Here is a 23,557-nt window from a genome sequence, read left to right on the forward strand (position 1 = left end):
CCAGGTAGAAAAGAGCTCTTTTTTTTTGGTGACGTTAGGGTGGGTCGTATATTCGATAGTATAAAGCTTGTTTATTAGAGTAATTCTGTGTTTTGATCCTTATTGGATATTGTTTAGAGTTCGTCCAAAGGACTAAAGAAAACATTATAGTTATTTTCTAATCTGGTCAAAAGACCGTTCGTATAAAAAAGGTTAAAAAAAAGAGAAATAATTATTACTTTGCTCTATACTCTTTTAACGAGTTATTTTTATTATTAAAGTTTAATTTATATTTTTTTTATAATTTTATCAATACAATTTTTTTGTTAGTTTTTTTATATATTAGTTTTAATATCAATTATAATAAAATGACTTAATGTATGTTTAAAGAAAGAAAAGAATGAGGATGTGTTAAAGAGTTATTAAGGAGGGAATAAAAGGGAGGTAAGTGGTGTGGGATTGTGCGGAAAAAGGGGTCATCAGAACAATAAAAGGAAGAGATGATCAAAGGTAGGGAGGGCGGCTAAATGGCTCGTGTGTCAACAGACGTTATGGATTTGGATGGTATCATGTTCATCATTATAGTGTTGTTCTTTTGTTGGTGAATTCCCATAGTTTATTGTTGTTGTTCCTGAGCCGGATGTTGGGATGGGACTCACCCCAATGGGAGTCGGCAGAGCTGGTCGGCGATATCAAGACATCTCAGGCTGCCTAAGAGGGACACATAACAAGGGGTAGGCGCAGGAATTCGGTCTGAAGCATCTCTTAAATTCCTCCGACGTATTTTTTTTCAGTATTGTGTTTATTACTTTGAGCCTAAATTACAGAAACAATCAAAACTCCCGGCATTGCGTAAAAAATAATAAAACAAACTTTCTTTTTGCATTAAAAACTCTCATTAAAAAATTCAACTCTGTGCTTCGGAAAAAAACAAAGGAGCCTATGACCAAAATCGCTGCGAAAAAAGACCAAAGGAGCCTATGGCCTAAGTCGAACTAAGTCAACCTACAACTCCTTTGTTCCTCTACAAAGGAGCCAGCCGATGACTTATGCCAGTCAAAGAAGATCTTTATGTACTTCCACATCTATCGTGTCAAATAGACTTTTAAGTATGCAACAGTTGGTTTTCGTTTTTTGACAAAATTCTTATATTGGGGAAAACCCGCGAAACAAGAATGGAATTTTGAGGTTATTCTACAATATTGAATCTAAAATAGTAGGACAATACAGTTTTATCCCAAAATTCTACAATATGTTGCCCATTAATATAGAAAATATGAATATATTTTGCAACCGAATTTGAAATATTTTCAAATTGTTGTGTTTTTTGTTCCAAACAATACACAAACATACACAAAATGTATGTAATGCACATTTTGAATTTGAATGATAAGAAATGAATATTTTTGAAATATAAGTAATTTATTATAAATGTTTTTCTGACACTAGTATTACTTACAAAAACAAATGCGTATGTTCTGTTACCTGTATTATTCTACCACGTGTAAGAATGTAGCAGCGCTCTTATAGGGATTTCTAGATCGTTGTTCGCCTTTCATTTTTGACGGCGTAACTTATTTGGACAGACAACGAACAGCATACAATTTTGTTTTCAGTTTTAATTTTATCGGTGCTTGTCGCGGTCGGAGGTTTATGAGTTCGCGCTTTGTTTTCATGCGATTTATGTATGTGTACGTTGGGTACACGGTGTGAAAAGTGTGTCCATGTATCGGCGTTTTTTAACAACCAGAAGAAGATTTATGCATACATCCAACCGGAAGGAAGTTTAATGTAATTTGATATAGAATTTGTAGCGATGAGTGTCTCGAAAAAAACAAAAGAGTATTTAATAAATATTAAAAAGAAAACCAGATGTATAGATAAATACATAAGATTAAAGCTAAGAAGAGAAAAATGAATCAAGAGTACGTGACTGAAAATCAAAGCTATGCAAAAATATGTGCTTGTGTGTATGATTTATACCCCACGAAGGTGAACTAAAACAATGAATTACGCAAAAATTACAAAAATGGATTGAGAATTGGATACATTCACAACGGAATAACAAAATCGGCTGCAAGCGTTCCCAATTCATTAAAGTCGCGACTCGCATTTCCCAAGGAGGAATCCATAATTTTTACTCTCCTACGCGTAATTTGCTGGCATTGTTATGCATTTCCTGCGATTTCATTCATTTTATGACCCATTCCGTTTTCCGTCTCGTCCGCCAGCCGGGCCCCAGACCGTTCCACCAATAGATAATTTACAAAATGTTAATTTGTCAGGTCAATGCATTCAAATTTCGACAGAGACTACCAAACGGCACTTTATAAATATTTGGCTCTGGTAAACAATAAACTAGGTGCTATGACAGCATAGAGAGGGAGCGACAAGCAAACGTTTAGCCTTCATCTGAAAAAAAAACGATCTGTAAGCTAAAAAATATTTTTTTAAAGCACAACAAACACACATCCAAACACCAGAGACTATCATTTTATTAATAGTGCCGTGCCGCGGTGTGTACAAAATGTCTTTATGAATGAATTCCCCCCTCCCTTTCTCCGCCCACTACACCCTTCCATCCGAAATACAAAAAACATGTGTCACACGAAAAAATTCATTGAGCAAAATACGAATTCGAAACAGCTCGTCTCGTCCGAATGAAAGAAAACCTATGAGTGAGAGGGGGAAACAGCGTCGGATATACCCACAAGTTCGTTTGCGTGTATACCAAATCATCAAGGTTGTTTGTTGTTGGTTTTGGCATCCAATATCGAATGGCTTGAAACAGAACAGGAAGGAGAAACAGGATGTGTGCGATATTAGTTTTTCTGCTGTTAAAGGCTCTGTTTTTTGCTCACCTGCCAATGAATTTGGTTTTCTACTGTGTGTTATATCTCTATCATTTGGATTTCTCCCTCCTCTTTTCATAAATATAAAAGTGTAACAAAGTGTAGTGACATATACAAATATATTCGCTGTGTAAAAGTCAAACAAAAAGAAGTGGTGCAATTGATGAGATCCTTTGCCGATATTTGAATGCATTGATTGTTAATTGTGGCACAACATATTTTGTTTTTTTTTTTTTTTTTCAGTGCAAAATGAATAAAAAATTCAAAGAAAAAAGAGTAGTAGAAAACAGTGCAACACGACAACCCTGTTAAATACCTTTGCATACAGCTCACAAAAACATTGAAACGAACTGACAAGGAACATTGAAACGAAACAAAATATGCACCTGAAAAAGAAACACCCCATTAGTTATGGATCCAATATGGCCGATAATACACGGGAAGTACGAATTGAGGAGCAATTAAAAGTTAAGATTGGTACGTAAATAAAAGGCAAACAATTGGTAAAATTCGATGAAAGTAACGCGAGTGCAATGCTATTGTGACGAAAAATGTAACAGAAAAGAGCAATTTCCACGAGGAAACGCTGAAATAAATGTGGCAAAATGTGTTGGCGTTGATGGCCAAGAAGCGCGTCCACTTTGTGTTCCCTAGAAAATGGGATGTGAAACATGGTTCGGTGAACAAATGTTTTTCTGTAGATATCGGTAATAGGCAGCAAATGCCGAGTGATTTAAGTGGACGCAATGTACCGACGAAATGAAATAAAATTGGATGATTTAATGAAAACGTGCTGGAATCTTTAATTGAGAAATCAATCAACATAAAATTGTGCAAAAGAATGTTTGGTGTGTTTTATTTTCCTGAGCGAGCGAGCGATTGGTTGTTGCGTGAGTGTGCTTGCATGTTGCAGAACATAGTTGTCCCACTCACACCTGTGCCCTAAAGCACCTTTGTTTATATCGTTTGGTTCGCTTTGTTGTTGGGCGCGGAACGTTCTGAGCATGAAACAACGAATTCCCATACAAATGCAACGATGTGATGTTTTGTTGTCGTTCTCATCTTCCTCTTGTGTTTTCTTTTGTATATGTTTTTTGTTTGATTTCGTCTCTCCCGTTGCGGATGTGGATGTGTTGTCGACAAAACTGAAATTTCCCTTTTCATGCAGTTCAGTTCTCTGTTGTTCTCGTTATGAATGAAATTTTTATTCGATTTTGTTTCGTTGTTGTCGGTCGGGTTATTTGACTCGATTCAAGCAAGTCGTCAGTCTGTATTGGTTACCTTTCCTGTTGTTTCGTCAGAATGTGCGCCTGTAGTGGTTGTTGTTGTTTTGTAAAACAAAATCATGAATGAAATCCCAGCGAGAAGATAAATCAAAAACACACACAAATTGTGTGCTGGCCCATATATTTGTGAATATTTTGGAAATTTGCAATGCATTCAATTCGAGAAGGTTTGCCAATTTGAGTTATACTGGACACTGATGGGATACGCGTTTTGTAAATACTATCCAATTTTAACAGATTTTAAGCATTTGAATAGTTCAGTCCAAGCATAATAGACTTGTTCTTTTGTGTGGTCGTACTGCAGGAATGTTTCCTGCCGATTATCTGATTCCTATTAAGTCAAAACTTCCATCGTTTTAGTATGTCGTATAAGTAAAAACTAGCTGATTTTCCGAAATTTTTCCTTTTTGACCTAAAGAACTGTTTATTTTGCTAAAATTCCCGAGCCTGAAGTAACTAACCAGGGTCAAAATATCTTCTTCTAAAAAACAATCCGAAAATGTGAATGTTGTCGCTAAAAAGATGGGCCATTTATTTAAATGTATCTTGCGTACCTATACTGCGATTACAAGCGTGCCCGTGAATATGAATTAGGTCCGACTTTTTTAATCGAGCTTTAAAAAGCTTAAACTCTTAGAAGGAAATTTTTAGCTATAAATCGTATTTTAGTAAAGAATCAATAAAAGATATATCGTAAGGATGTTGGCCCCTCTTTTAGTAATAAATATGGTAAAATATGGAGGATATAGAGGTTCGTATGAATTTTGAACTTTTGTTCCTTACTTAATTTGACCTTTCGTGAAGGATGTATCACAATAAGATCGATATATTCTATATTTACTATAGATCTAGTTGGTACAAAAATATTAGAGTGTACAACGTTTGTAGTAAATCGGGGAGCGATTCGCACAAAAACACAATGTTTCTTCTTGTAAGAATATTGACACCATGTTTTCTTTGAATTCAAACCATTTTGATGAAGCAAGCACTTGTCTGTACAGCCAAGTAGTAGTTGTAATACCTACATTTAAAGCAATTCTTGTAATACATCATCCGGTTGTTATTATGAAAACACTTTTTTTCTTTCATTCCATATATTGCGATACGATCTATTGTCCATTTGTCTCTTAGCGTTCAAACAGGAAAATGACAATTTACGCACAAGAATTTATTCTTAGGAAAATGTTTTGGAGTTTTGTTTTTGTTTCCCGCTTTCAGAATACCAAGATAATGTTGTGCTTACATCTGTAGTGAAAAATGTGTATTCATGTGATTCTTGTCTGCACACTAGAGTGGTTTAATCCGGATATGAAGTAATAGTAGGTTGTACGAGTTGCGACATTTGAAATATTTTTTCTTCTCGTAAATTAAATGTAAGGGAGCAGGTACTACAATCCAGTTGTTCGAGTTTCGAAAACGTAATGCCACGAAATATATCAAGTCCACCCAAACATGCACGCACAGTTTCGGTGGCGATCGAAAAATTGTTAGGGGCTGAAATGGAGCAAAAAGGTATTTAAAATCTGATCATGCATGCATGACAATATTGTTCAGCACTTGCAATTGATCGCAAGATTCAGAAACACGTTTCTGTGTGGTGGAGATTAAATTAAAATAGAGAAATACATATGTGTGCTAGGACTTCTATCTGATATACAATTCTCAAGTTGAGGTTCCTGGCAATTACTACATTTCATCATGCTACAGCAAGATCCAGTGATGCATATTTTTGTAGAAATATATAAAATGTTAATTGTTTTTTACTATAAATGAATAAATTATTATTATAAATCAGTACGATCTAAGTTTGATAGAAATGTGCGCAAACTTTCAGCAATAAGCATTCTCTTAGCCCTCATTCCATCGAAAGAGGCAGTTAAAATGATAGAAATGCCGTATATGAGATTAAAATTAGGTTATACGGACTTAAAATATATCTAAGTAAAATTTTATTATCTTACATCATTTCGTTCGGAAGCTAGAGAGCTTTCCAGAGACGGCCAGACCGGTAGGGAGCCGGACGGACGGATCATGAATATATATATATTTGTTGGATAGGTATTTTATTTTTTTTTTTTCAAACGATACCTATTATGTTTATATCGGGTAAATAGATCCGGGTCTTGAACTCTGACTATCTGGGGTCTACCTCTAAATTCGAAAAAATGAAGATTTTTACTAAACTAGAGTTGTTCCAAGGAACGACAATCAAGCGTTGCATGATACCCAATAGGTCTGAGGCAGTCAGTTCTTAAGAGCTTTCTCGGACGCAAAAATATAATTGAAAATCCTTAAATCTGCAGTTTCTAAGAAACTAGGTGTAATCTTTAAAATGTTATTGACATAGAGGTAGTTAGGATATAACATAATTCTACGAATTAAGCGCTGTGTTATTCACGTCCGCTAACGTGTTAAGGGCACTGTGTACGCTTGGACGTTGTGTAACCGTTTGGTTACTATCTTAAGAATTCATTGCACCAAATATTCAAGATTCAAATAAATTAAGTAATAATCAAATTATATCTTTGAGATGGAATCTTATCTGTCCCAAAAAAGACAAAATATATTTTTATAAGAAAATTCTCATTAATCGTTTTATATTGCCCAAACAGTTTACGTCATTACATTTTCAAAAATAAATTAAATCTACTGACGTCGCTTCTTCTCTCTGTCGCATACATTTCCCTTTTTAAAAACAATGCTTCGATATTTGCATTTAATATACCTACATAGTTATTTACACACGGTTTCATTTCGGTCATGTCTTGACAAAAAGATACAGTGAAAATATGTGCTACCCATCTTTCTCCAGAAAAATACCGTGAAAGATGTAATTCTTAATAAAAAAAGTAAAATCTGAGTTTGAGCCATGCTAAAGCTAATTTTACTTTATCGTGCGAACTTTCATAACGGTGGGGTTAAAGATGGAAACATTATCACCCACAGGCTGCGCCGAACAAATACATGCGAACATAAATAAGTTACATTATTCGGTTGCCGTAATAGTAATGCTACTACTTTTACTTTTGAAACAAAAAAAAAATTCAACAACATTATCGGAAATTGAAGAAATTTTGTTCGTTGTTACTGAGCAGAATGAATGTTGCTGGGAAAATGTATTTTCGCATAATTTAGATGAAAATAACATAATTGAACAATGATGTGCATAAATTTTTTAAAAATAAACAAACGGAAATTGTTATTCTTTTATTTTTCAAGATAACAATGTCTGAGAGACTTTCTTTTTGATTGTTTTACTTTAATTGTCTCAGTGGAAAAAACAGATGTGGAAATTTGCATGCCTTTTCACTGTTTTTATCCGAAAGAAAACTACGAGGATTGTAGACTATCACACGTAGTAGACATAAATACTCTCGAAATTGCGATTTGTTCCAATTTTCTACCCTCGGATGAATACGGAGACATTTTACAACATGATTGCCTATGGTCAGAAGATTTTGAATATTGAAATTATCGCAGAACAACCCTTCATTGGTTACTGGTGCAAACATTAAAATGCGAGGTCATATTTGTAAATGCTGGCTGAAGTGGATAGCTGCAGATATATGTAGCTGCGTAATATATGTACGTATGTAATCATCAACCGTCTTGAGTGTATTTTGCATATCTGTGTTCTTTTCTTCTTTCTGTCCGCATTTGCATATGTACATAATTTACTGTCGCGAAGAGATTGTGTGGATGTGTGCATATATGTGTAGGTTTCTGCATTTGGCTATGTAACAAAATAATCAGTGTTTCCGCTTTGTGCAGTAGACTCACAACTTGGGTGAAATCGAAATCAAGCCAACAGAATTTCCATCAGAATAACAAAAACTCCGGATGTGCAAAGAATCAAAAGCCATTGTTTTTGTTTTCATTTTTTTACCTTAAATCACCCTAAGCTGCTCATGTCGCATGCAATGTCGCGTTCTACAGATGGAAGACGATTTTAAAATCATTCTTAGTGTGTTTTGATGGTGAAGGTGATATGATGCAATAACATGAATTCGCCAATGAATCTGACTACCCAGCAAACTAAGCGAAAGAATTTATTGGAAAATTAAAGTTGTGTGGAAATTCAAGCATATTTTCCAACTTTTTACCGATTTTTTTCCCATTTCCAAAGTATGTCGTGCAGTACTCGGATATATTAATTTGTGTTACACATTCACTTTCTTCATGAAGCTATTGAATAGACATGCAACTAATCAAAACCAGTAAAGAAAGGTTAAAAGTCGGGTGGGACCGACTTTATGATACCCTAGACCACTAATCGTATTTAGTAGAGCTACACGTAACAAATATAAGTTCATACTGGGAATTTATGTGAAGTAGATCATACGAACAATGATGGCTTTAGATCAGTTATAATTTGAAAAAAAAAGGAACTAATATTTACAAAATTGGACGGAGGTATTTGTATCTCTCGACTTTGAGAACGTTTAAAGTAAAACATATATTTCGCTGTTATAGCGTTATCTGATCTCATTTTCACCAAAATCCATACTATTTGATTTTACATTAAATTTTTTTGCACAACGTAAAAAAAAATAGCGCAGATATTTCTATGATTTATCTGATTGCTGGCACCAACGATCGTTGCTTTGGGGCGCAAATTACGGCTGTGGGTAACAAAAATAGCAAATCCGATGAAGCTATAACTAAATGTGAACCGATTTTCACCAAATTTGACACACTTTCTTCTAGACTGAATTTTAAGTGCCAAAATCTATTGCATTCGGGTTTATATTAACCATTTTGTGGACAATAAACCTTAAATCGGATAAAGATATATATGGGAGCCATATCCAAATCTGAACCGGGAGCTATAGCTATATCTGAACCGATTACCATCAAACTTGAACCAAATTCTATCCAATATTGTGCACAATGAACAGAAAGTCGGTTGAAGATATACATGGAAGCTATATCTAAATATTAACCGATTATCTCCAATTTTAATAGTATTCGTTCTTGAACCAAACAAATGATTTGTGCCAAAATTCATATCGATCGAACAATAAATGCGAACTGTACTTTGATTACAAACATACATGGACAGACGGACGGACATGCATAAATCGACTCAGAGTGTGATTCTAAGAAGATCATCAAAAGGAACTATGGTTCTATCTCGCTTCCTTCTCTATGTTACAAACAAAAGCACAAAGACACAGTGTGATGTAGGCTGTAATTAATGAACTATCGTACCATTAAAAACACTTATTTATAGACAATTTTGGGAGATGTTACTATGAACTGTACATTGAGCGTGCCAGGGATGGGCTATCTGATGTTTTAGCCCACAGAATCATACAATTTTGACAAAACAATTAGTTAGTTAAACACCAACATTTTGTGGCTGCAGCGGCTGTGAACACAAACTCAATTTGTTCTGTTTTAGTAGCTTTATTTGAAACTTGTCAGTCTCATCCATCTGCTATTACAAGTCGCTATTGTGCACATATGTATGTAATGGCTTGAATGTTGCTGTTGTCGGCTGACGGTCGTTTGGATTCAATACAAAATTTCCTTATCTGTCATTTGACCCTAATTATAGAGCGATCAATTGAATATTTCAATACCACAGAGAGACAGCCAACATTGATGTCGGCACACATACAACACATACACAGGCCAATTGCATAGTGTGTAAAAGCTAGTCTTCTTGGTGTCCGATTGACAAATTTCGATGTCAAGTTTTAAACATTCTAATGCCCATTTATGTTGTAAGTGACCTTTAATAGACGGTCTTATTTATTTTATTATTTATGGTGGTGAATATAAAACTGGAATGTTGCCCATTTGTAGAAGTGCCGACATCGAATCGTTATTTAATTTTTTGTGAATTAAATTTCTCAAACTTAACATTATTTTTAGCATACAAAAGGCAATATATTTACGAGGCACATTCGCCTGAAAAAATGTTTCAAATGCAAAAAATCGACGAGAATTCCTTTTTAGACTTTTGGCTGAATGGCAGACTTTTTTTGGAAAAGTTATTGTAGTTGAGTTTTACAAAATCCAGTTGAAAATAGGGGCTGAAATAATAAAATCAATAACTGCAATCATCAAGAAGATATATCTAAAAACTCGACTAATTGACAATATTTTGCTGATATGGTTATACCGATTAGAAAGCTTGTGTCAATTTATAACCAAATCGGTATGTCGACAGTCAATATTACAGGATCGCTATGAAAAAAAATAGGTAATAAAAATTCCATTCTCAATTTTATGAAACTTGCTGACATGATGTGTTCATGAGCTTTTTGAGCAAGTGCTCGCTCCTAAGATATTTTTATAATATTAAACAACCGTCGAAAGATCTCTCTATTCAAAAATATTGTTAAATATTTGTATTTTTATACCCTCCACCTTGAAAGGAGGGTATATTAACTTTGCCATTCCGTTTGTAACATCCTTATATATTCGTCGTAGACCCCATTAAGTATATATATTCATAATCAGCATAAAATTCTAAGTCGATTTAATGTATGTCTGTCTGTTGAAATCACGACACAGTCCACATTATTTGTCGTAGAGCGCCAAAATTTAGCAGAGCAATTTGTATTGTGTCTAGGATGGTTGGTATTGAAAATGAGATATATCGGTCCACGTTTTGGTATAGTCCCCATATAACGGTACCTTCCGATATTCGGTATTTTGATGATTTTTGCCACATTTTTCACGGATTTGTCTAAAAATTGGTATTTGTTGGTCATAATGGGTTCTTGCTCCGTTGGAAAGACATTGTATGTATAGGTCCACGATTTGGTATATAATGGTACCTCCCGATATGCGGTATTTTGATGGTTTTTGTCACATTTTTTTCACGGATTTGTCTAAAAATTGGTATTGTTGGTCATAATGGGTTCTGGCTGCGGTGGCGAAACATTGTGTGTATAGGTTCACGTTTTTGTATAGCCCCATATAGCGGTTCCTCCCGATATTCAATATTTTGATGATTTTGCGACATATTCCCACGAATGTGTCTAAAAATTGGTATTTGTGGGACACAAGGGGTTCTAATGTTTCCTTTACCCTAAGGTGGAGGGTATTAAAAGTTTGGCCCGGCCGAACTTAACGTTTTTTTACTTGTTTTCTAATGCCGTATTCAGATAAAACCAAAGCTTTTTTTAACCTTTAACTAAGTAAAAAATTAAATAAATACTTTAAAATATCATATTTAATTTGTCTATGTTATGCGAATTTAACTGTAAAATCTTTTTCCTAAAGTGAAAAATAAAAGAAAATTGCATCAAATATATATCAAGCCGACAATTGGAATTTCGACCACTGGCAAAAATTCACTATTTTGTTTTAAGAACGACTTTGTTTCTTCTACCTAATAGTAAACAGAATTTAATGTAACAGCAGATTTGCATTCGAAACAGTGGATTTCTGATGATGAGCAAGTCCTTAAAGTGCCGACTGCTGGTAAACTTGCCCTCTTTGGTTAAATTCATCTTTTCCAGTATGCAAATTTAAAGTTAGTCTGTGTTTAGCGCTGAACAGCACGTTCGGGTTTCGCACAGAGGAACACGTGTTGCTTCTCCTTTCTATACCTTATTATTACGTCTTAGCGGTGCATCTCGGCCAAGATTTAACATCTGTTTTATTTATTCATTTTTTTTTTTTCATCTATGCATAACCCTTCATTGGGGTTATTGGTACTAATAGCAACTGCGATTTATTTACTTTGTTGATATTCGCTGTGCGATTACGTTCACACTCATTCACTCGTGTTTATTTTTTTTATCTGTTCACTGTCTTCCTGTTCCCTCGGGTGCGACAACAGCTCGAATGTTCGCATTCTGTAGTGGACGTACCCATGGTGCTGTCTATCGTATCTGTGAAATGTCTTCTGCGTATTTGTGGAGACTCGGAGGTAAACTCGTTTTTTGTTGAGTCTGAGTTTGTCTTTCCCATTCTCGTGTAGAATTGCAAACTTCAGATATTCTTTTTTAGATCCTCAACAATAAATGATATTAAACATTGATGTAGTCGTTGATCTGTATGTTTTTTTACGTTGAGGAGGGGAGAGGTACATCTTCTTGTTGACGTTCTGGTTTTGCGGTTCTAGTAAATGTACACCTTGTACGTGCGCTCAAATCGATTTCCGGTCCAATATACACGTACGTACTCACATCAGAAGTTATTTGCAGCTGAGTGGTCTGGCTGTGTATGAGTGTAGGCATGTGCAGATGCTGGCACTGCTTTGTTGTTTTAGAGTGTATTTTTACGGATTCATATTGCAAGCAGTGCGGTTGTTTGTCATTTTAGTTGTCATACCTATGTTTATACCCTACACCACAAGGTGGTAAGGGTATTATGTCTTTGTGCATTTGTTTGTAACAGGCAAAAGGAAACGAGATAGACCCACAGTTCCTTTTGATGATCTGCATAGAATCACTTTTTGAGTTGATTTATGCATGTCCGTCTGTCCGTCCGTCCGTCTGTCCATGTATTCTTGTGAACAAAATGCAGGTCGCATTTATTATCCGATTGAGATGAAATTTTGCAAACAACATTTGTTTGGCCCAAGGACGAACCCTATTGAAATTGGAGATAATCGGTAAAAATTTAGATATAGCTCCCATATATATCTTCATCCGATTTGCCTTCTATTGTGCACCAAACGTGTAATATCAGTCCGAATATTATGGAATTTTGCACATACAACCAAATTAGGCCTGAAAATAAGTATGCCAAATTTGATCGAAATCGGTTCAGATATAGCTATAGCTCCCATATATATTGTTCATCCGATTTGTTATTTTTGTCCTCCACAGCCGTAATATGCACTCTGTAACTACAATATTTGGGGAAATATATCAAATGCAGCTCAGAAATACCTTTGCTAAATTTTATCGAGATCGGTTCAGATTTGGATATAGCTCCCATATATATCTTTATCTGATTTCAAATTAATTTTTCACCAAATGGGCAATACAAGTCCGAATTTAATAGATACAAGTACTTCGGCATATTTAGTCCTTTGAATCAACTAAACTAAAGCTCAACTAAATTAGCAAAGTGGTGTAGGGTATCATAAAATCGGCCCCGCCCGACTTTAGGACTTTCTTTACTGGTTTTCTTTTGATTCTGCCAAACTGATCTATAATATTAAATTAAGTTTTCGTAGAAATGTGATACTGGAACTCTATTCTACCCGTTTGTTTAAACGAGTTAATGCGAGTTAGGTTATTAAGTTATTCACATTGTTTTCTTCATTTGAACATGAATTTAGCAAATAATGTTATAAATATGCTCTGAAAATTACTCTCAACTGATTTCTATTTGTCCTTTCGTTGTGAAAAAAAACCTAGCCTTTTCTATGTTATTCTCGGCAATTTCCTATTGTATTAAAGTGATTTCTGAGTATTTTATGAAAATAGAAAAACGTTTATAATTTGCATCGTTTCGACCATATTTGTGCACATGCAGTCCTCTTTCTGGGATTGCAATTCTCTACTTTTGTTATACAACGCGTCGTTTCATTTCTAACTGTTTAAATCTTCCCTGTTTTCAGCGAGATCGACTTGTGTTCTCTCGGTCTACCAGGAATACGCAAATAATGTTTCCACACCTTTCTACATCTCTAAATGAAAGATCTTTCATGGTCCATTCGGCACGAATCTGGAATCAGCTTCCAGATGAGTTCCCGTTTTCCCGGGGTGTATTTCGGTGTATTTGAAACTTTGCAGAGACAAGTGGAGGTTAACGATTTGTTTGTTAATGATATATGACGAAACAGCATTGTTTGATTCAATGTAGTTTTCTATTACCAGCAATGGACATATAAATACATTTTTCTTGGGCTGCTGACCATATTTTTTATATATAATTTCATATGTTACTTTAAGATACGCTATGTAATAATTTTAAGATATGTTTTTATTCGCCAGTTGTGATTCTTATTGGCCAAAATTGCTTTTTCATTGCAGCATATAAATAAATAAATGAAATGAAATTTCATTATCGAAAAATCGGTTTATTTAGTATATTTTGACATACAGTAACTATCCAGCTAAATAAAATTGAAGTGGTTCCGAATGAAGTAGTACTTTCTGTGTTTCTTTTGAAGGAAACCACGCAAAGTTTCCACGAAACACACATTCTCTTTTTTACATTTTAACAACATTCGACTTACATCCAAATAATTAATTTTTATTATAAACTAAATCGTTTATGACGGAAAGCTTAATTAAGTAAGGGAACCTTTCAGAAGACATGATCGAGGTGAAAAATAAACTACTGTTAGCAGTACTATGTCCTTGTAAAAATCATGTCTTCTTTCCCCTAAATGACGTAGTCCGGAATCACATGCACCGTGATTGAACAACATCTTTGGACACACCACGCACTCAGCCGCCGTTACTAAGATCACACACTTTGTGGTAGTGAGATAAAAGTAAGTTATTTCGCCTTGTAAATTTTATGGACATAACTCAATTCTTAGTATACTGGTAATGTAGGGGGTATCTAGCTGTCATTACTACCGAATTTTTGCGGTGTTTTTTTACACTATCCATGTGCTGTTTTGCAATTTTCTAATAAGTTCGATAATTGGTGCTCCTACATTTACTAGGCTTATTATCATAAAATGTTAGAATGTTAGAACCTTACCCAAGAAAAAATTGTATCCAATTCTGTTTCCACAAAACCAGTCGATTCGGTTTCCATCACATACCCAAAAAAATATGTTTTCTCATGCCTCTTAAATTAAAACTTTATGTAGAATTTTACTTAATTTTGTTTGACCAGATCAGGTCTACATAATACCCTCCATTTATGTTGCATTTGAAATTTAATACCCACTATTTGATATCAAACAAACTAAATTTTCAAAGTTCTTCAAAGTTGTGCATCGCGCCAAAATAATCGACGAACTGCCCATAAAGTATGCACAAACAACTATGTTTCCCAACCAAATATTGACACTTTTAGAGCCGTATGACGGTTAAAGGGTTTGGTCAGATTTTGCGACCGAATCTGCTATAATTTACGTTTCGTTTTTGTCATTACAGAATAAAGTTACATTTTCATATGCCTAAAATAAATACTTAATTTGTAGAAATAGTACTTGTGAATGGTTTTGTATTTTTTTTTTTTTTTTTTTGAATTTTTACGTCAACTTTGTATGACTAGCTTGTGTTTCTGGGTAATATGGCCGCGCAAAACAATCAATTACCATAATGGGGACACGTGAATATTTTTGTATGATGGGTCGGTTTTTTTTTTGGGAAAATCGAAGTTATCTGTAACTTCTGTATATGACTACTGAGGAAGTCACGTCAACAAGGCATTTAGGCTTTTAATGCTGCAATTAAACTAAATAACTAATTAATATCAGTAAATGTGTAATTTATAAAAATTATAGGTGGAATAAATAACTTCTGCTGCGTCGTTCAATCAAGGTTGCTTCTTTGAGCGGAAGTTCAATAGTATGTGTTTATCGCCAGTTGATTGTTTTTTTCTGTTCACATATTCTATGGTCACATTAGTAGTATCACTCGCATTCGCATATAACCAATTAAGGTGTTATTCGAATAATTATAATAATGACGGTGTAATTTCTTTTCAGGCGAAGCGAAAAATCTAAGCAGCCGAAATGCGGCGAATACAAGTTGCAGCACACAAGGAACCCGCGACGTATACTGCACGATCGCCTTGGATCAGGAAGAAATTTGTAGAACACCCACCATAGAACGCACTTTGTCGCCATTTTTTGGCGAAGAGTATCAGTTTAAAATTCCACGACGTTTTCGTTATCTATCCGTATATGTTTGGGACAGGGATCGACACATGAAACAGGACAAACCCATCGGAAAAATTGCCATAAAACGCGAAGAATTGCACATGTACAATCATAAGGATCATTGGTTTTCACTGAGGCCGGTAGATTCGGACTCTGAAGTGCAGGGTATGGCACACATCGAGGTACAGTTCGAAGAATCACCCGCACATATTAACGAGCAACGCATTAATATGCTGCGACCAAGCGATTACGATCGCAACAACAGTGAAATTATCGAGGAGTTCGTGCAGCAGCATCAGTCGTTACAGAACGACTATAAAGAGAACAGTGAACTGAGCAATATACAACGAAACAATACGAACAAACATCGAAGTACGGGTGGGACCGGAGGTGGCAGTGGCTCAATTTTCAATCTACATCATCATCAGCACCAACAGAGTATAGAGGATGGTACCAACTGGAAGAACACGGCGGCGAATGGAAAACATTCTCGCGTGACAATTCGAATCCCAGAGTGCACTGATTTGCCAAAGAAGAATGGTACTTGTGATCCATATGTCATGTGTACGGCCACGTACTCCAATAAACGCCAGATATCGAAACGAACCAAATTGCGCAAGAAGACGGTTAATCCCGAATTTGATGAGAGCATGAGTTTTGATCTGAGTATTGACGGCGAGTCTTCGTCATCGGCAAAGTCGGCACATTTTGACTCGAGCAGTGGAGGGGGAACGATTAACTCGAACAAAGCCTACACAATATATCCAGTAGGTGGAGCTGACCTGTGTGAGATAACGGTGTCCGTGTGGCACGATGCTTCGGGCATGTCCGATAAGGTATTTCTTGGTGAAGTCAAGCTGCCTATGCGCAACAAACAACAACAAGCATCCATACAGCCCTCAGCATGGTATTACCTGCAGCCGCGATCGCTAAGCTCCGCAGTTCGATCAGTGAATCCATCGACGCGATCTTGTGCTACTCCTCCAGGCACACGATTAAGCGGCGATAGCACAATAGGGTCACTTCGTTTAAAAATACTCTATACCGCAGATCATGTTTTCCCGCTTGCCACCTACGATGATCTTATGAATCTGCTGCTCGAGTCCGTGGATCAGAGGCCCATTACTTTATCATCAGTGTTTATACTTGGGGAATTGGTATCGTGCAAAACGGATGTATCTCAGCCACTAGTTCGACTGTTTACACATACGGGTCGCATAGCACCAATTATTAAAGCATTGGCAGACCACGAGATCTCAAATTTAACCGATCCGACAACCATATTTCGTGGCAATACATTGGTATCAAAAATGATGGACGAGGCGATGCGCTTGTCGGGCCTGCACTATCTACACCAAACGCTTCGACCCGTGCTGGCGCAAATACTGGCTGAAAAGAAGCCCTGTGAAATAGATCCGTCCAAAGTGAAAGATCGTTCAGCGGTCGATACGAACTTGCATCACCTGCAAGACTACGTGGAGAAAGTATTTGACGCCATCACCAAGAGTGCTGTACGTTGTCCCAAAGTCTTGTGCCAAATTTTTCATGACTTGCGAGAATGTGCCGGACGTCATTTCCCGCACAATCGCGAAGTTCGATATTCGGTTGTATCGGGTTTTATATTCCTGCGTTTTTTTGCACCGGCCATACTGGGGCCAAAACTGTTTGACCTTACCACAGAGCCACTGGTAATTTTCAAATATTTTTCCACGATTTTGAATTTATAAATATTTAATTATTTCTTCCCGCTATCTTTCGTCAGGACTGTCAGACAAATCGTACCTTGACCCTGATATCTAAAACAATACAATCGTTGGGTAATTTGGTAAGTTCGCGCTCCTCACAGCAACCCTGTAAAGAAGAGTACACCGGACAGTTGTATAAAAAATTCTGCACAGAAAAGCATGTTGAGGCAGTGAAAGCATTTCTGGAAAATATCTCTACCCCCAGTATCGATGAAAATGGATCAAATCATGAATCCGGCAGTCTATTTCCAATTGGAGAGAATAGTTTGGAGCCAGTATTACTAAAGGAAGGGTAAGTTCAGGCAACTTTTTTGAATTTGTAATAAAACAACTATTTGGCATATAGACATAATATTTATTAATCGTTTGCATTTTTATCATCAATCACACAAATTACATTCCACAACATCCACACGCTAATATTGCACAACCTAACGTCCATCCATACCCATCAACCACACATACCTACACATATACATTTGATACATGTTGCCTTATTTTTATGGTTACTAACATAAGCGAGGGGTAAGAATTAAATTATTTTTTTTTTATTACATTTTTCATGCATATAGTAACTTTAGCCATATTTAAAACTTTAATATTCTAATTTGTTAATCCAAGCGACCTAGTAAAAACAATGTTTTCCAATTTTATAATTGCCAGAATGATGACTAAGTACCCGCAATGTCGCAAGAGATTTGGTCGACGTCCTTTTAAACAGCGCTATTTTCGTCTAACTACCCAGTCCTTGTGCTATGCCAAATCGAAAGGCAAACAACCAATCTGTGATATACCATTGTCGGAAATTGAACGTGTCGAACAGTTAAATGAGAAAAGTTTTAAAATGCAAAATTGTTTTAAGGTGAGTACAACAACACATTAGTGCATACCTGGAATATTATTTGATTCCATCCATATTAAACGTATCGGAAATAACTTTCCATGTAAATGGCATCGAATAGTCCAAAGGTAAAATTTTGGTTACGTATCATATAAGAAGTAGCTTAAGAGTATCGAATCCGTTTTCAGGACATGCATGACGTGACGACCACTAAATTCTCGAACGTTATCGGCAATTTTAACCACAATCGAACAAATTTATTCAATATCGACTCCATTATATTTCACTTGTATAAGTCCTCATACATTTTGTTTTAGCGGTTTTCTCCTTGATTGTAGCTCAACAAGCACAATATTTGCAAAAATTTTAAAAACAATGTTCAGTGCACTCGTGGTTACGTCAACTAATTAAAATCGCGGATGTGACGTTAACAAAGTATTAAAATTAATATTTTATTTTTAATGCTGTTTTAATGATGTTATCATATAATTGAAAGCAGCATTTTACCTTAGACGTCTTAATACATAAGTCAAGGTCCGGTCTTCAATTTCGATGGCTACGATCGTTTTTGCTGTCTTCAGGATTTCTTCGACATTGTAATCATAATCGTCAGTCAAATCTAAATCCTTATTTGCAAATGACCCAGTATTAACATCATTCATCAAAATTTGCCAAAGCACAAAACATAAGGAATGATTTTATTATCTTCGCTCGCACTTAGTTGTTGAAGCTTTGAGTCCATATTTGCTTCCACATCTTCCAGCATTTAGCCATAGTATCTGTGCTGACTCCATACCATACGATATCTAGAAGTGTAACATCATCTTTCACTAGTACATAATTTATTGAATTTATAACGGCTTAAAAGCTGTTTCGATACATTGGCTGGAAAAAATTGCAATTATAAAAGGAGTGCAATATAATTCACAGTTGAAGTTATCCCGATTACAAACAATTAGATTTCGTGCTTTCCGAATATATTTGCATAACATAAAAGAGTAATTCGTTGTTTTCCGTCTTCATGGCTATTGCTATCTTTTCGGCACTTGATGCAAAAGATTTTTGTGCAAAAAACCCTAGAATAGACGTGATTCTTCAGATTTGTACAACAGATTATCGTATAGACACATTTCTTCAATTTTTGATTTTGGGATATATATATTAAAAGATTAGCAAGATTAGGTTTGGACGACGTTTTACAGTAAACACTGCTATTAAAAATGAGTTGGCGGTTGGAATGTTGACGAAACGGGAGGTTGACGTTAACCCAGACTTACTATATAAAATGTAGTTAAACTCACTCACTTCTAATAATATAAATATATACTAAATATTTATTGTGAATCGCCTGGAGGAAATGGAATGTTCGAAAATATACAAGTTCCAGAGACGATATATATATATATATATATATATATATATATATATATATATATATATATATATATATATATATATATATATATATATATATATATGGTCTACGAAGAATATTTAGGGATGTTACAAATGACAATGTTAATATATGGAGGGTGTAAACAGATTTACGGTTGGAGTAACTCTTTTTGTATGCAAATTTATTGATGCTGGTTTTTTTAAATCATTCTTCAAATGAATGAGCCTCCTCTTGGTACTTTTTCTTCCGACATCATTTTTCATTTATTGCCTTGATGCTGTGAAATGAAGATAAATCAAAAGAAGTGCAAAAAAATTCCAACAACATGAACAGTATTCAGACATGTTCTTGGCAATCTGTATGCTGTATGTAATGTTATTTCAACATAAATTATTTTTTAAACCTTTTCATGGTTATTTCACAAAAATACCAATAACTGCATGGAATGATATATTGGGAAAGTTGGCCAGTGAAACCTTTTTATGTTGTCAAATTGCTGCACCTATTGAAATTGTAATTCACTTAATCTTGTTTAAAATTCACATGACGCGATGTGTGTACACTTTTATGTCTACCTATGTAAACAACAATGGTTTTGTTCCCATTCTACTGCGGTTAGTGTTGATACAGTCATAAATTCATACAAACCGTAAAAATATCTCATGCATACATACGTACATAATTATAGTTAATAGTAGACTATGTTACCTTGCTGCTGCGAAGTCTAACTCTTAGCGACATGTACAGCTTCGGTTGTTTGTATAAAGGACTGAAATTGTTATTGTTGCAGCATTATTACTAAATTTCCCTTTTCAAAGAGATGTTCAGTGGTAACGACTGAAGCGTAGAGCTTCTTCGAGGGGCTTCAATTTTAACTAACAAGCATGCATACATGTATTTATGTGTTTGATGTTTTTACTTTTGTTTCTACCATAAAGTCTGCACATACGAGGTGTTTATTTTTTTATTCTCTCTTTTTAATTTTGATTTGTTACGATTGCAGTAGCATGTCTTTGGTGTGTGTGTGTGTGGGACGGCAGTTTCACTTTTAATAGTATTCTCACACATATAGACTAGGTAAAAAATTAAAACATTCTCTTAAGTAGAGTAATCTCAATGTTTTTGAAAATCCCTCCCTTTTCAATTTGCCGTGAGACCTGGTCCTTTTTTAAACCCGTGTTTGTAAGCTCTTGCATCTCCTTCACATTATTATTTTAATTCATTCCTAAACTTGATGCGAATCAATTGAATTCCTCCAATTTGTTGATGCGTTCAGGCAGAAATGCAATTAAAGTTACATAAACCAAAGACTTCTTAATAAATGCATCCTTACCATAAGATTGTTCCAGAAATATTTCCTAAATTCGCCGTACATTTTTTTTTTTTGAACGAACACTTTCTTGCTGACAACTTTAACAAAAAATACAAATCAAATTTGTCAACTAAGGACAAACTTGAGAACAATTTGTACATCACAATTGTTTTTCAAGCAAAGTTATGAAATTTTTGCGACGACAATTTTGAATTTTTTGCCTGTGTTATACTACTATGCAGCTATAGTATCCAAGTGACAATAACATTTAATATAGTCACTTGGTAAATAAAGCAGTTGCTCCAAGTCGCAATTTTTGGAGCTTCTGTGGAAACATATTTAATTATATCAAGCCAGTTTATAACTTCGTATATTTCGTATATTTACTTTTAGCAACATTTTCATGAAGTTTTCGCCTTCACCGAGATGATATTACTCCTATTATTTAACCTCCAAGAATTAACTGCTCTAATTTACAATTAAGTTGTTATTTATAAGTTTTGTAAGCCAAAAAATTTGAATTTTTTTAACATTTATTTTTTGTATTCACTCTCTAGCCTATTTAAATAAAAGAAATTAAAAATTTACATTATTTTTGGTACAGAATAAGAAGTATTATAACCATCGTTGCTTACAATTTATCCAAGTTGTTGTTCATACATAACATCTGCGATGCTTCCTGCAGTCGAATAGAATTAGAACACGCCAATCGGGTGTAATTAATGCTGTTGATTCTACTCCTATTAATTATTTGGCATTCAAAATTAATTTTTCTTTTGTTTTTTTTTTTTTTCAGATTGTACGCAAAGACCGTTCGCTTATAGTACAGACAACAAATTGTGTAGAAGAAAGAGAATGGATTGACCTGCTTCATAAAATATGTCTAACAAATTCTATAAGATCACAATATTTTCACCCATCTGCTTTTGTAAATGGCGTGTATAGCTGCTGTGATCGATCAGATGAAAACGCTCCTGGTTGTAAAAACGTGTCGGCGGAGGCTATGGACTATTTTCAAATGGACTTGATAACCGCTCTGGATCCAGCGTTGGATTTGCAACGCATTCATACCCTTATCATGTCTCATATGACACAATTGGAAGCATTTCTCGACCAAGTCGGGGTGTTTCATCAACTGCAGCAACAGCACAATCCGTTGGTTGCAACAGCGATGACACTGCAACAGCAGTCACCGCATTTGTATTCGAAATTCAAAGCGACAATTATGCAGTTGAGAGAAGTGGCGTATGTCATAGACAAAGATCATCGAAACTACAAACAGGGAATATCGCGCGAATTGAAGTATGGCAGTCGGCAGGCACCGATAGGCGATGACAACTATTTGCAAATGATGCGCACTGCGGGGCATATGGATCTACAGGCACAGCAACACCAACATCAGCAACAAATTTTGCCGCAAATGCAATTGGTAATGGCATATCCGTATCATCAACAACATTCACAGCAGCAGAGTAATATGAACGCATATTTCATGCACAATCTGCAGTCATCATCGTCGCAACAACGCCAGCAACAACTTTCTCTCTATCAGCAACAACAACAACAGCAGCAGCAGCAACAACAACAAAACAATCAGCATTCAGTGCGTGCAGCTGCAATGGTACACCACCATTCGTCAGCGACACCTTCCTCTAGCAACTCTTCCACCACATCTAGTGTAGCACCTACTATTACCCCTACCTCTAGCATTTATTTGCGTGAAAAGCTATCAGTTGAGAGATATGCTAACAAATGTTGAATGAAAACTGGTGGGATAAAATCGGGCTTCACCTTATATTAATTCTTTGTTTTTAGTTTTTTTTTTTTTATCACGGTACTTACCTTCGCTTCCTCCATATGCCTTCCAAGACCAAAAATGCATCTACTACTCTAGTAGTATCTCATTTCATCTCATCCAAGGTAACATAAACTTCACACACATTAAACAATGCTAATCAGTATTGAATGAAAACAAAAACATTATCGTTTTTTTATTGAGATCGGTCTTTTGTTATATATAAATTAAACATGTGATATATACATACAAATACATTATTCAAAATTGGGTGCTTATATAAGTAACAGTCGTGAAAGGGATTGATGAATGTAATGTCCAATATGGGGTTGCTGTTGCGACATAAATGCGCTAAAAGTAAATATCATTGAAATTAAGAGAAAATAGCGAATGCTGAATCAGTGCTTAACTGGTTTTTTGAAAATGTTAACTGGTCGTACACACAAAGCTATAAATATTACATAGATAAACTCATTGGAATGTCATTTACCACCTTTTAATGTTCCTTCCTTTAGCGCAATTTCATATACTGTGAGAATTGGAGTTTATGTTGCTTTGGAAATCCCATCATTAGTTCTATTAAAACT

General features: G+C 35.3%; 1 protein-coding gene across 4 annotated transcripts; it reads left to right on the forward strand.

Moving 5' to 3' along the window:
• Positions 1-1,606: 1,606 nt before the first annotated feature.
• Positions 1,607-23,288, forward strand: LOC101893530 (GTPase-activating protein). 4 transcript variants are annotated; one of them, XM_005183247.4, is made up of 6 exons: positions 1,607-1,770; positions 3,075-3,308; positions 15,708-17,569; positions 17,644-17,918; positions 18,290-18,488; positions 21,972-23,288. In XM_005183247.4, exons 2-6 carry the CDS (start codon positions 3,212-3,214, stop codon positions 22,932-22,934), a joined length of 3,396 nt encoding a protein of 1,131 aa, XP_005183304.1. In that variant the 5' UTR covers positions 1,607-1,770; positions 3,075-3,211; the 3' UTR covers positions 22,935-23,288. The 4 variants fall into 4 exon arrangements, with proteins under 4 accessions (XP_005183304.1, XP_058987488.1, XP_058987487.1 ...); XM_059131504.1 differs by lacking the exon at positions 1,607-1,770 and adding an exon at positions 1,814-1,904; XM_059131505.1 differs by lacking the exon at positions 3,075-3,308.
• The last annotated feature ends 269 nt before the right edge of the window (positions 23,289-23,557 follow it).

The sequence above is a fragment of the Musca domestica genome, unplaced genomic scaffold (assembly GCF_030504385.1).
Source record: "Musca domestica strain aabys unplaced genomic scaffold, Musca_domestica.polishedcontigs.V.1.1 9, whole genome shotgun sequence".
Classification (NCBI taxonomy): Eukaryota; Metazoa; Arthropoda; class Insecta; order Diptera; family Muscidae; genus Musca; species Musca domestica.

Coding starts and splice junctions, on each gene's coding strand:
- LOC101893530 (XM_005183247.4), top strand. CDS start 3,212: ATGCACCTGAAAAAGAAACACCCCATTAGTTATGGATCCAATATGGCC. Junction 3,309..15,707: donor GCAATTAAAAGTTAAGATTG/GTACGTAAATAA, acceptor ATTTCTTTTCAG/GCGAAGCGAAAAATCTAAGC. Junction 17,570..17,643: donor ACCTTACCACAGAGCCACTG/GTAATTTTCAAA, acceptor ATCTTTCGTCAG/GACTGTCAGACAAATCGTAC.